The sequence below is a fragment of the Camarhynchus parvulus genome, chromosome 1A, assembly GCF_901933205.1.
Source record: "Camarhynchus parvulus chromosome 1A, STF_HiC, whole genome shotgun sequence".
NCBI lineage: Eukaryota > Metazoa > Chordata > Aves > Passeriformes > Thraupidae > Camarhynchus > Camarhynchus parvulus.
Window position 1 is genome coordinate 32,247,705 of NC_044586.1, and position 12,095 is coordinate 32,259,799.

The 12,095-nt window shown below is 36.4% G+C and overlaps 1 protein-coding gene across 2 annotated transcripts in view; it reads right to left on the reverse strand.

Moving 5' to 3' along the window:
- The window catches only part of SYT1 (synaptotagmin 1), a 333,835-nt gene that overhangs the window by 67,252 nt on the left and 254,488 nt on the right, over positions 1-12,095 (reverse strand). For both annotated transcript variants that reach the window (XM_030960947.1, XM_030960948.1), the window contains 3 exons: positions 9,196-9,318; positions 5,844-6,011; positions 2,423-2,590 (listed from right to left, as the gene is read on the reverse strand). In XM_030960947.1, the coding sequence (XP_030816807.1) occupies positions 2,423-2,590; positions 5,844-6,011; positions 9,196-9,318 (459 nt within the window). The remainder of the gene's footprint in view (positions 1-2,422; positions 2,591-5,843; positions 6,012-9,195; positions 9,319-12,095) is intronic.

Below are 12,095 nucleotides of genomic sequence, written 5' to 3' on the forward strand. Positions count from 1 at the left end.
ATCAAATATGGAATACGCATGACATTTCATGTGAAACACAGATCCCAAACTTCTGACAGATGCACCTCTCCTGCTCCTTGGTAGAGATTTCTCTTCCAAATTGGGCTAAGCAATTATTTGAATCTGGCTCATCATATATATGACAGAAGTAGAGGTTCCATAATAGAGTAGAATTAAGTTTGGATGAAATAAACTTGTCTAATGAGTAAGTGGTTTTTGTAGAATCACTTTTTATTTGTACAGTGAGCTTATGAGCTGTTACAAACTAGCTACACATAGTATATAGAAAATTAAGATTAAAATGTCTCCATATACCCCAAGTTGTGATATTTATACCCCAAGTTGTGATATTTTTCCATATTGACTGGATACCTTGCATGCTTGAGCACTGAGATGCAAAAATAAAACACAAGACCTCCTGTAGTATGAAAAAATATTTAAGGAGTTGGTCTAAGCATAGTTTTTCATGATGCTTTCATATCATCATATTGCCTAGCTCCTTATAAATAAAATGGCCATGCCTTGGTGGCAGCTTCAAAAAGGTTCCATCAAAAAGGTATAAAAATAACAGTGGCTTTTCTGCATAAACAGTAACTGAAATTTGAAGAAAGGTGAGGGCAACCTAGATTTCATCTCTACAGCAAACTATTCAAAGCTCTTGCATTACTCTTCTAATATCCAGAATACTTCCAGAATTATTTATTTTAATTATCTCCTTCTGTTTTAATAAATAGTATTTTTCAACTCAGAATGCATTTCTGGAAGTAGCTCACACACTCAATACCCGTTTCAAGCAAGGTTTTAATCATATTGAATTAGCAGGGTACGAATTCTATGAAAGCAACCAAGTGACTGCATCAGGTCTTACTGTGGATGTTAGCTAGAACACTTAAGAAGCAACTTTCTATGCAATAAGGCAAATGAAACCCCACACTAATCTGTAGCCTGTTATCTGTAAGCTGCATATAGGCATATCATTGTTTATGTTCTAAAAGCCTAAAGTTATACTACGAAGGCAAAGTGACAATTCCTTTTTGCATACTTTGGCTTATTTTATGTGTTTTGAAACATAAAAGCATGAAACACTTTGAAAGAACAGATAGTAGTGTAATAAAAGACCAATTTGTTACTTAATAAAATTTGGAAGGATTAATACACTCCAATTTCACATTTTCAGCTTTCTAGTATGCTGGATGCTTAAAAGAACAGGGCCCTTGAACTGAAAACTTTCTTTATCTCTTTTTTCATTTTCATATTTAAGAATGGAAGAAAAATGCCCCATATAGCAGGACACTGATGTCATCTGCAAAAAGAGAGCTCTGCAAATACTGCCACTATGAAACAATGCCATACAGAACACTCTTAATGTAGTAGTGGCTTTCAAATCAATAAGCAGTTGAAAAAGCCATCTGAAAACAGTCTTTAAAATGAACACTCAAAAAGGAAAACTGAAATCTACCATTTCTGAAAACCCAAGAAGGTTGCATGGTTCTGCAATTGATGCTGTTTTCACCACTTTTAGTCTAAATCAATACTCAGGTTTTCATCACTTGTGAGAAGGAAAGATTTCATTCAGAGATTGTCCCTTTAATTACAGAAACTAAGATTTGAATCCAAAGCACTTTATTAGCTGAATTAGACGATGAGAAACTCAGATTCATGATTACTTCTCCTCCCACCAGAGAATTAAAGCATGCTATGCACTCTGAGTGGGCAAGTACTGTCTATGAATCAAAAGGAAAAATAATGTAAAAATGAGGAAAAAATAGTCTTACGATCAGCAAATGTTGGATGTATCAGTATGAACAAGCTCATAGGATGCACAATCTGATGATGAATATTTCCAAGAAGTGTCTTGTGTATATGTAGCACCTATTCCTAATAAATAATGAATCCAAGGGATGTTGACAATGAGAGGAAAATAAAAACGGTAATAAATATTTGAGTAAGATGCCATTCCAAGGTTTTTGTAAAATTCATAATTCTAATCAAAGGATATTATTGAATAGCAGTTCAATAGAACTGTAAGGTATTTCAGTGAAACCCTATCATTATCATCACGCACAATAAGATGTCTTGAGATGCAAACCCTCGAGAATCACCAAGAAACCTAAATGCACACCACTTATAATTAAATGCAAATTCTATGTACCCAAAATGCACCAATTCAAGAAAATGTCAAACTCATGAAAACATTTTTAATAGGTTGCATAAAGTATCAAAAAGATTGATTGAATTAAGCAGAGGAGAATGTTGTATTCAGTGAGTATTGGAAAAGATGTTTATCAAAAATTTATCAGGCAAAGTAAATCTGAGGACTGCTGATAACAGATGGGAGCTGTCTCGGCAAAAAAAAAATATTGCTGGTTTTTCTGTTTCTATAGGTGAAGTGAAAAGTGTAAAAAAAAGATATTTTTCTTACCTCTTCTTTCTCTGCACTTTGCAAGTCCCTCCACTCCTCAGTGACATGACCGAAGTCCACTGTGTTCATTGCAACTTTATATTCCCCAATGATATCATGTTTGGAGAAACGATCAAAGTCATAAACTGCCATCACTAAAGTTTTTCCACCCAGCTCAGAGTATGGCACCTGCAAAGACAAGGAAATGACAAACTCTGCATCTGAGACAATAAAGATAGGTCCACTACAATGCAAATCTATTTCTTTGGTTTATCAGCTGTCATCTCAGGTAAATTGAACTGCAGAGAAAATTATGAGGTGTATTTGTTTCAGAGTCACCAGATGCAGTATTTCTTGAGACAAGGCTCTGGTACTCAATAGAACAATGTGGCAGCTCACTCATCACTCCTGGGTTTTTCTCATTCTACTTCAAATCATTTTGTGGGTGATGAAACTGAAACAAGAAGCCAAATTACTTGCACTGAAGACACATGAACTTTTCACACAATGGTGTTTTTTCCTCAATAAATCACCTGTCATCACTCAGCTCCCAGACTCATGAAAAAAACAGAACTGGCTTACTAGATATGAAACAAAGTAATTAGACACTGGATATGTCTCTTACAGTACCAATAACTATTACTTACCAAGGCATATTTTTCAATACTACACCTTTCACATGTTAGACACTAAGGTGCTTTTTAAGTCACAATGTGTAAGTAGAAATTGTGGTGGCAGAAGGCCAAGTTCTGACTAATACTCCAGCTGTTCTCATGTGATTCAGACAGATGCTGTGGTTTGGATGTTTACGAGTCACATTTTTAATATCAGGATGGAGACATGCAGTTCAGGTAAGCTACACCTGAGTGGGTGTCTGAAAAGGTCTGATTTAGGAATTGTTTGGATTTGTATGAACATTTGGTCAATCTGAATATATCCTACAGGTATAAATGGTTTCCATGGGATTCAGTAAATACTTTACTAATTAGAAAGTGAAAGCATGGCGTTACCACTGGCCTTGTTAATCTCTATGTTCTTGCCTGCTTAAACCCTAGGACTGTTGTCTTTTGTTACTGCTCAGCTTCTACTTGCTTATTAAAATACTAACTAATAAGTAGTAATTTCCTCTTTAAATAACATCTTATATAAATAACATTTAGAATAAGCTTATCAAGTTGAGAGCCAGATCTAGCTTCCATTACTGAGTTGAAAAGTTTCAGTGGTACATGGCTGTGTATCTTAGTAAATACTAGAGCAAAATCTATTTTCCATTCTCTAAATTATCTGTAGCTTCTAAAAAGCTAGAATGGGCAAAGGTATGTGAAAGGAAAAAATCTAAATAATGTTAGTTTCATTTTTACATAGCCTGAAAAACAGGGGAAGAAAAATGTTCTAAAGTTTATTTCTCTGTTATTTTACAATACTACTTAATGGAGCCTGGTCACTTGGAATACAAAGACTACATTCATCATTATTTACTTTTCTGTACTTGATCTCGTAAAGCTCATTTTAGCTACCTCCCTTTCTAAATGTTTCCTTCATTTATTACTCCTAATGTGGCCTCAGTCTCCAGCTTTGTTCTGGACTATCAAGGATGGCCTCAGCTCCCGTGGAGGGCTGCTTCCTCTCCCTGCTCTCTGCTCTGACATAATCAGTCTCTTGACTTAAAGTAAGTGAGACCTTGGTAAAAGGACACACATACAGGAGTGTTTTTCTGGCACAGATGGGTCACTCCTCTAGACCTGAACCCTGTTCCCACTTTGGATCTGAGGAGGAACACCTCCCTCTGCCAGACCAGTGTAGGGCAGCTAGGATTTCTCGGCTCCTTTTGGCACTGCAGTGCGGGTACACAACTTAGACAGCGGCAGTCTGACAAACACTTGCACCCTGGAACAGCACCATGGATGTCTGGGAAAAAGAAATGAAAGAGGGAAGGACTAAGGTTCAGGGCTCAAGATGCAATACAGCAGGAACACAAGTCAACTCATTCCCATTAGCTGTATTTTGGGAGGAAGGCAGGCAGCTGTGCCCTGTGAGAAGGCAACAGCACAGGCCTGGGTTGCCTGGTGGGCAGCACTGCCAGAGAGATGGGAAGGATGCCAACAGGAGCTGTGCACCACCTGAAGTGGGTCACAGGAGCAGAGCTCTGCACAAGTAAATGAGACACTGTCAACAGCTCCCACAGAAGTTGTTATTATAGTTGCAGTTCCAGTTAAATGGTCACTGGAGTCCTCAGAACAATGACAGTACTTGGCATGCTCTGCTGGTTTTCTCTCAAGTACAGACCACGGACCACAGGGGATGATCAGTACCATATTGAGATGCACCTAAACACTCTGTCAGGTCTGGCATGGCAAACAAATTATTTTCTGGAGCATAAAATTTAAATATTGAAGATGTGACTTACAACAAGTGGACATTATAGTCCAGAAGTGGCTGATCTTATTTATAACTTGTGTCTTCATCTTAGATGACAGCATTATTTGTTCCTTCTTTGCCTTAGTGAGCTGCATGGGAATACGTAATTTAGAACTCTGTTTTCTTTTAAATGCTCTCTTAGGAAAGCTCAAGAAAGAAATAACTCCCCACAAAAGATTACTTTTATGAACATCTTCAAGGAAAAAATAAGCTTATATATGCAGTAGTAGTTGTGGCCTACAGGGATATCTTTCTCATTGAATGATTTCATAGCCTGAGTCTTTCACTGTTCCTGTTTTCATTCTGTAGCTGTCATTATAAGATTGGGCACAAAGAGAAAGGCCTGAAGTAACAGCAGAGGAATGTATATAAGGAGAAGCCCTGTGGAACATGCTGTACACTATTCCTTTATTCTATTTAACTGGGGTTTGAATTCGGCCATAGTTTTAGAAAAACACTATTAATAGATACTACTGGAATGATGTAAATACTGCAATGTAAGGCTTACCTACATTTATTCAATTCATATTTTATTAAACCTGAGAAAGGATTTCTTTTCATACATAAAGTAGCACGGCAAAGAACTGCTGGGACAATGTCTAGCAAGACTAATCTGCCATATTGTCCTTCACCCATTTACTTCCCTTGAGTTTTAATTTATATTTCAGGAAATGTTATTCTGAATTTAATAAATCAGATATTTAAAGAAAACATTGGTCTAGTGAAATTTACATGACATTTGTTCAAGTGTCACTGTTTTCTGAATTTCTTGTACATTTTATCCAGCCATAAAATATGGATCAGATTGCCATCTATAAGGATAATCAAAGTGCCTAAAACCAAACTGTGCCTTTCAAACCTTTCTGACCCTGTATTATATAGCAAGATTGAGTATCATGGGTTTCTACAACATGAAAATTAATTTTGCTGCAGTTATCAATTAACTAAGACATCTAAATTCATAGCCAAGCATGAGATACAAAGTGGTTAAATTAAGAAGTATCAATAATTATTAAAAAACTACCTTGAATGTAAATTGCTCATTGAAAACAGGGTTAAGGGTCTTTCTATGGACTTTTGTCTCATATTTCTTCTTCTTATCAGGCAGCAGGAAGACTTTCACATAGGGATCAGATGTACCACCCATATCTAATGCAGGCAGCTCAGCTGCTTGAATAATCCCAACCAGAAGCTGAAAAGAGAGTAAAAAACAGCAGAATGAAATTTCAAATAGATATCTATAGAAATACTGAACAGAGGAATGCATATGCAGACTCTATTTCTGGTCTAGGAGAAACTATACATCCCTCGCTTCTCCCTGCCACCCCCCCCTTTAAGGAAGGCAAATGAAGCAACACTATTGACTTTAGAGAACCAATTATGGCAGATGCAGACTGTACAAAGGCTGTTTTAAAGCAGAAAAGAGGTTTTCAAAGGGCAGCTGATTACAGCTAAATACAGACTTCATCCTTTTAAAGACTGCAATCAAATAACTTTCAATTGCTCTCTCCTCTTGTGCGTTATTTTTCTCTGCTGAGCACCATGAATAGAAATCACATTATTAAACAATCAAGAATGTCTAATTTTGACTACAAATTTGTATTCTAAACCCCCAACATGTAACCTTCCCCCAGCCAAACACAAAAGGTGATAAAATCAAATGCAAATTCTCAGGCAAAGCTTTACTGAAAACAAATGAATCTTGCAGTCTTCCTTGTATTTACATTCTCTTGCTATGTACGTGAATGGGCCCAGGCAGTAAACTAAGGACAGCATTTTCAAAAAATATCTCAAGAAAATGAACCTTTGGTAACTAAGTCCTAATAGCAATTTTTAATCTCATTGCAAAACAGAAAAATTGTATTGTTAAAACTCTTATACACTTCAAAGATAAGACTGAAGCACATATGGAACTTGTAAACATCTTGGCTGTTTTCTGTGTTATAAATAAAGGCTTATGCTATGTTATGTTATGTCATGTTATGTCATGCAATCTAGACACCCCTGACCGCATGAGGCCTCATCAACATAATGCAGCTCAGAAAAAGAAAATAATTTTAATCTTGTTTCATAGATACAAAACTAAAGTAAACATTGAAGTGTTTCCTCAAGGTCATTCTGAAGATATTAGGAACTGGGAATGAAATCTGAGAATATTTTCTTCTAAATCAGTGCTTCAATCACAATATATTTGCTTGTCTCATGGATGAATTGTTTAAAATTGGAAACAGGAACTCTATCAACTGGAATATAGAACAATGTAGTAAATCTGTGAAAGAAACTTCTGGCTTCTAAGAGACTCCTCAAAGCTGGACTTAAAAGTTGGACAGTTTTAAATTCACAGTATGGCCTGCATGCTTTCTCACTGATTGGACTCTTAAGCTCCATGAAACATTTTCCTTTTGCTGTATGAAATTATTCTTTTGTGTCTCACTTTTATTCTAGATGCATCAGTTCATAAATACATGAATAGGCTCAGGATTTACACATCAAAGAGTGAAAAACAAGTCTGTGATTTTTAGTTAACACAGTGGAAAAGCAATTCAATTCCCCTTTACAATTTTTCTCTCTGAAACTGAGGCACAGTGCTCTGGAGAGTTCATTGGTCATCTTGTATTCTTAACCCTATGCAATATATTAGCCAAATTTTGGGACTGTAGTTTCATGCCATTGCACTATACTAACATAACTGAATCCCCTCTCCTACTCTTTTACATCATCTATCGTTTGAAATTTTAAGCCGCTACATAGTTCAGAGCAGCACAACAAAACAGAAATCCACAACTCAGATAATTTATTATCTTAATTAAATACAGACTTACAGATTTGTGGCTCTTCCCTCCTATTTTCCTTTGTAAAATACGGCTCATAAAATCAACATACCCTTTAATAAAATTCACACAGAAAATTTGTTTTCATAGTCTAAGAAAACTGAAATCCATTTTTCAGAACACATTTGCAGCTTTTCCATTTCCCCTCATTAAATCTTCTGCTTCTGAAGGGTCTACACTTCATACTGATTTCATACTGATTTCAAGGGGGATCAGTGTGACTTATCACATGGCCAGGCAATTTGCTCTGGGAGTTGAGGAAAAGCTCCTTTAGCAACAGTTTCTTGAAAGGCTTCAGAACTCTTTTTAGCTCCTGCATTGTAAAACAAGCACTGGTAGTCAGAAGATTGTTGAAATAAAGGCAAAGACTATTTATTATGCCAGGGCATAGCTGTGTATAAATACCTTCCTGCTAATAGAGAAATTTTTCTTAATTTCTCTTATTGTCTTTGCCTTGCAACAAGTAGGAGTACCATGCTCTATGAACAGCATCAAATAAAGAATATGAATGTGGAATTTACACAAGTACATATGGAAGGCAGTTCAGGTGACGAATAGGAATTACCTGGGATTTACCTTCAGTAGTCATTTCTTTCCCTAAACAGGAAAGAATGATGTGATTTTGACTGATATTGTCAAAAATGAAATGCAGGATATGTGTTCTCAAGCTTACTGAAAGATACACAATAGAAGTGAAGAAGTCAGATGAGTTGGTGTGTTTTGGGCCAAAATTAAGCACAGTGAATTTTAATGTGAGGCTGTGAATTGGTTTATTTGACAAAACTGATCCCTGGCAAAGAGGCTGGGTAGGGGAATAAAATATGTTCAGCATGTGGCCAGACCTGTTAAGCTGGTCAATTCTAGGACTACACATTACAGTGTCTACTAATTCTGAAAACTTAAGTATGCCAAAGTTTAGTCTTACCAGCTTCAGAGCAGAGTACTGAAGGAGTATCAGTCCTTAAATTCTTGTCCAACCTTCCTGTGTTTTTTTGGGTACAGATCTTTTTATTTGAACTTTTATTTCAGACTAGAATTTTGGGAAGTGTACTTTCATGGAGAGCAACAGAACCTGATGCAGCTAGTTATTACAGCAAAGCACACACTTGATAAAGTGAGAGAAAGCAATCTCACCAACCTTCTAAAAGACCCAGTGAATCAACTTACCTTTAGCTCTCTCTATTTTTCCTCCCATTTGTGTTTGCTCACATTTTAAATACCTGAAGGCTGAAACTACATTTTAGTGACTGCATGCAAACTCCATAACTGATGTGGATTGACATTGGCTGGTGATGCTTTAATTTAAGTTATTAATAATCATTAGATAAAACTGGATGTTCAGTTTTTGATTAAACGTGTAATATAAAGTCCAAGAGCACTTAATACCAATTTAGTAGTACCTCTAATGAATTTTCTGTCTTATTTTCTCCCTTTAGTCCATGCAAGTAGTAAGGATTTTGGAAATATCTACTTTAACTAAATGCATTACTTCATTCTCCACCTGCACACAAAGAAACGAGATATTACAGGTTGGTTGTGTCAAACCTGATTGTTCTGGAAGTCATAATCCAAAGAATATTGTATTTTTCCTAGCTTCTCAACTTCCTTGGCTTCTTCCTTCTCTTCCCCATCAGTCAGCCCAGTCTCAGCATCATCATCCTTAAGAGCCTAGAAAAAAGAAATGTAATATTCATAAATGAGGCAAAGCGTTAAGTAGCAGTTTAAAATAGACACGATCCTCAAATCTATTTTAGAGCCATTAAAAGCAAGCAAAACAGCAGAAATTCAAATATGCAGTTTTCATATATATCTCTACTTTCTGAGTTGCTCAATAAGATGTTATAAATCAGCAAGCAAGCAATGGAAGTAGGAAGAAAGCTCCTTGGACTATAACAAGCAAGGATTGTTATAAAAAACCTGCAAGTAGAAACAAAGTATCACCTTGATGTGAAGAAATAGTCCTTCTGGGCTCAGACTGGCTCTTAAAGAGGCACAAGGAGGCAAACATGCTATTAAATAAGCCAAGTCACGCATTCATTCAACTTAAGAATCTTGGCAATGTCAAACCTGGTTGTACATGCTGTGCATTGTTTGCATTTGGCAACACATTTCTGTAGGACTACTGTGATAAAGAGCATGTGCTGTGGATGAGCTCTTTCTACAATCATACGCCAAACATTTTTCATGTTTTTTAGAATGAATATGGAAGCAAAGTTTCCACCATGCCATTAGCAAATGCATGTTCCTCCTTTTCCCTCCCTCCCGAGACCAATTTCCTTTTTATTCATTCTCGCAATAAAGCTTGGCTGAACCAAATTGATTGCAAGTTGATTTTAGTTTGCTTAGAAAGAAACACAAAAATAAAGAAATACAGTACTGCTTGCAAGCTTTGTCTATTGCATATAACCTATTTTTTAAAGGACACAGCAGTTATCTTAGATTTTATACATAATTAAAATACTAAATGACGTATTTTTTTTTCCTGTACCAGAAAGCAGAAGTATTTTCACTGTGTAAAAGGTAATTCATACACATTATTAAACCATATGAACCATAATTAACTATGTAGATCTTATTCTAACAGATTCATTCCTGGATAAGAAGTGAAAAATAGACAAAAGTGATGAGGCAAATAGTGAAAAATTGTGGAAAATGTGAAAGTAAAGTTGAGAGTGTGAAAATAAAGAATCAATACTGAGCACTCATCCAGAATTATTTGCATGTTACAGTAAACACAGTACTTGTCTGTAAGAGCCCTATCTGAATGAAGGTTCTTTCTGTATGAAGTTTCTGCTTGCACGGACAAAGTGCAAAGCCAGAATAAGATGTATTCTTTGTTGCAATGTTATTTTTCTGCAATTGTGGTTTTTTTGTGTTGTAAGAAACCTTCAGCATTTCTTAACAATAGAATGCTGCTGGAGCTCTCTGAAAAGGTAGCAAGGCTAGAGAGTAGCTGTGTACGCAGCTATAGTGCTTAGGGAAAGAAGAAACATGAAAGCATTAACATTCTCACTCAGCCTTGAATACAGTGAGGGCCACGCAACATCGTGTGGGTTTGGAAAGAAGGAAGATTCATCTCTGAAGTAGAAAATGTTCTTCTTCAGAAGCCAGATCTAAATAAAAAAGGTCAGACTCAAAACTGTATGATACTAAGCAATTATTTCTCTACTTTTGAAATTAGCTAGAAATTCTGTTGGTGTAGCTCAAACGAAACCAATCCAACAGCTTTGATTTTTGTGAGCTGAGGAGCTGGGTCTCATGTAAATATCTGAATGTTAGTGAATGATGGATTCTCTACTAGAAACATAAATTGCATTGTACTTGGATGAGATTGGGGGGAAAGGTCAGTGATAGACAGAATCACCTGTAAGAGTGGAAGAATAGTATTTTTTAAATTAAACCATTTCTATTCGGAAGGGCTGAACTGCCTGAAATGAAATTTAGTTTGAGACATTTTATCACTGAGCTCTTAGTAAGTTCCCTAACTGTAGCACAACGCTTTTGTTGGTAAAACAAGAAATGTGACACTTGAAAACTAGGCTCTCTGGCAGACCGTACATGTGATTTTCAGGATATGGAGTGATATGATTATGCCAAACACTCTTGCTTTGGTAATAAAAATAAGCTTAGGGTTTTGTGGTCATAAAAAAAGATGTGACTCAATCCATCTGAAGCAACCAGGTTTATTTGAGCCTGGAAACAACAGGAAAAAACAGGAAGTCAGAGTGGGATGTTAACTCCAAGATCCACTGCTCTGAATCATCCTTGTATGGTCCTAAAAGAGGATTCCATGATAAAGGTGTGATATACAGCTCCAGTATATTATTGTTTCTGGGACAAGTACTGGACTTTCTGCTTTTCCGCTTGCTTTTGACCTGGATTTTCTTTGAGAGGAAATATCCTATGGCCATTCCCCAGGGAGAAAAGTGAGAAGGCAAAAAGAACATTATATGCTAATTTCCAAGTCAGAGGAATTTGTAAACAGTCCACCAAGGCAATAGTTATATATCCATACTTTCTCTGGGAAAACTACATTCTCTTCTGCAAAGCCGCTCAGTCCAGATGACAGAGCTGTGGGTAGCTCAATGTGAAAAAAAGTTCTTACTGTGACTACAGAAAATATAATGGGAAGCTAACATCTCTCTTGCAAGGGAGTTTTGAAGTGCAGGCAGGAAACCCTGTATGCTTAAGAAACTCTCTCCACAGGTTATGAGAAGCCTACTGGAAAGGTGAAAGCTATTTCCATGAGAGATGGAAAACATTGTACCTTACTGACATCAGCTGAGGAGCTACATGATTCTTCTTGACCTTGACTCAGAAACACTGAACCACTAAGAAAAAACACTGAGAAAGAAATAGTGTTTTTATATGGACAAGTTTGTGGCACTGGGGGAGGGAAAAAAATATCTCTAAAGCAGTCTATAAATAATAGTTTTTACTGTTGA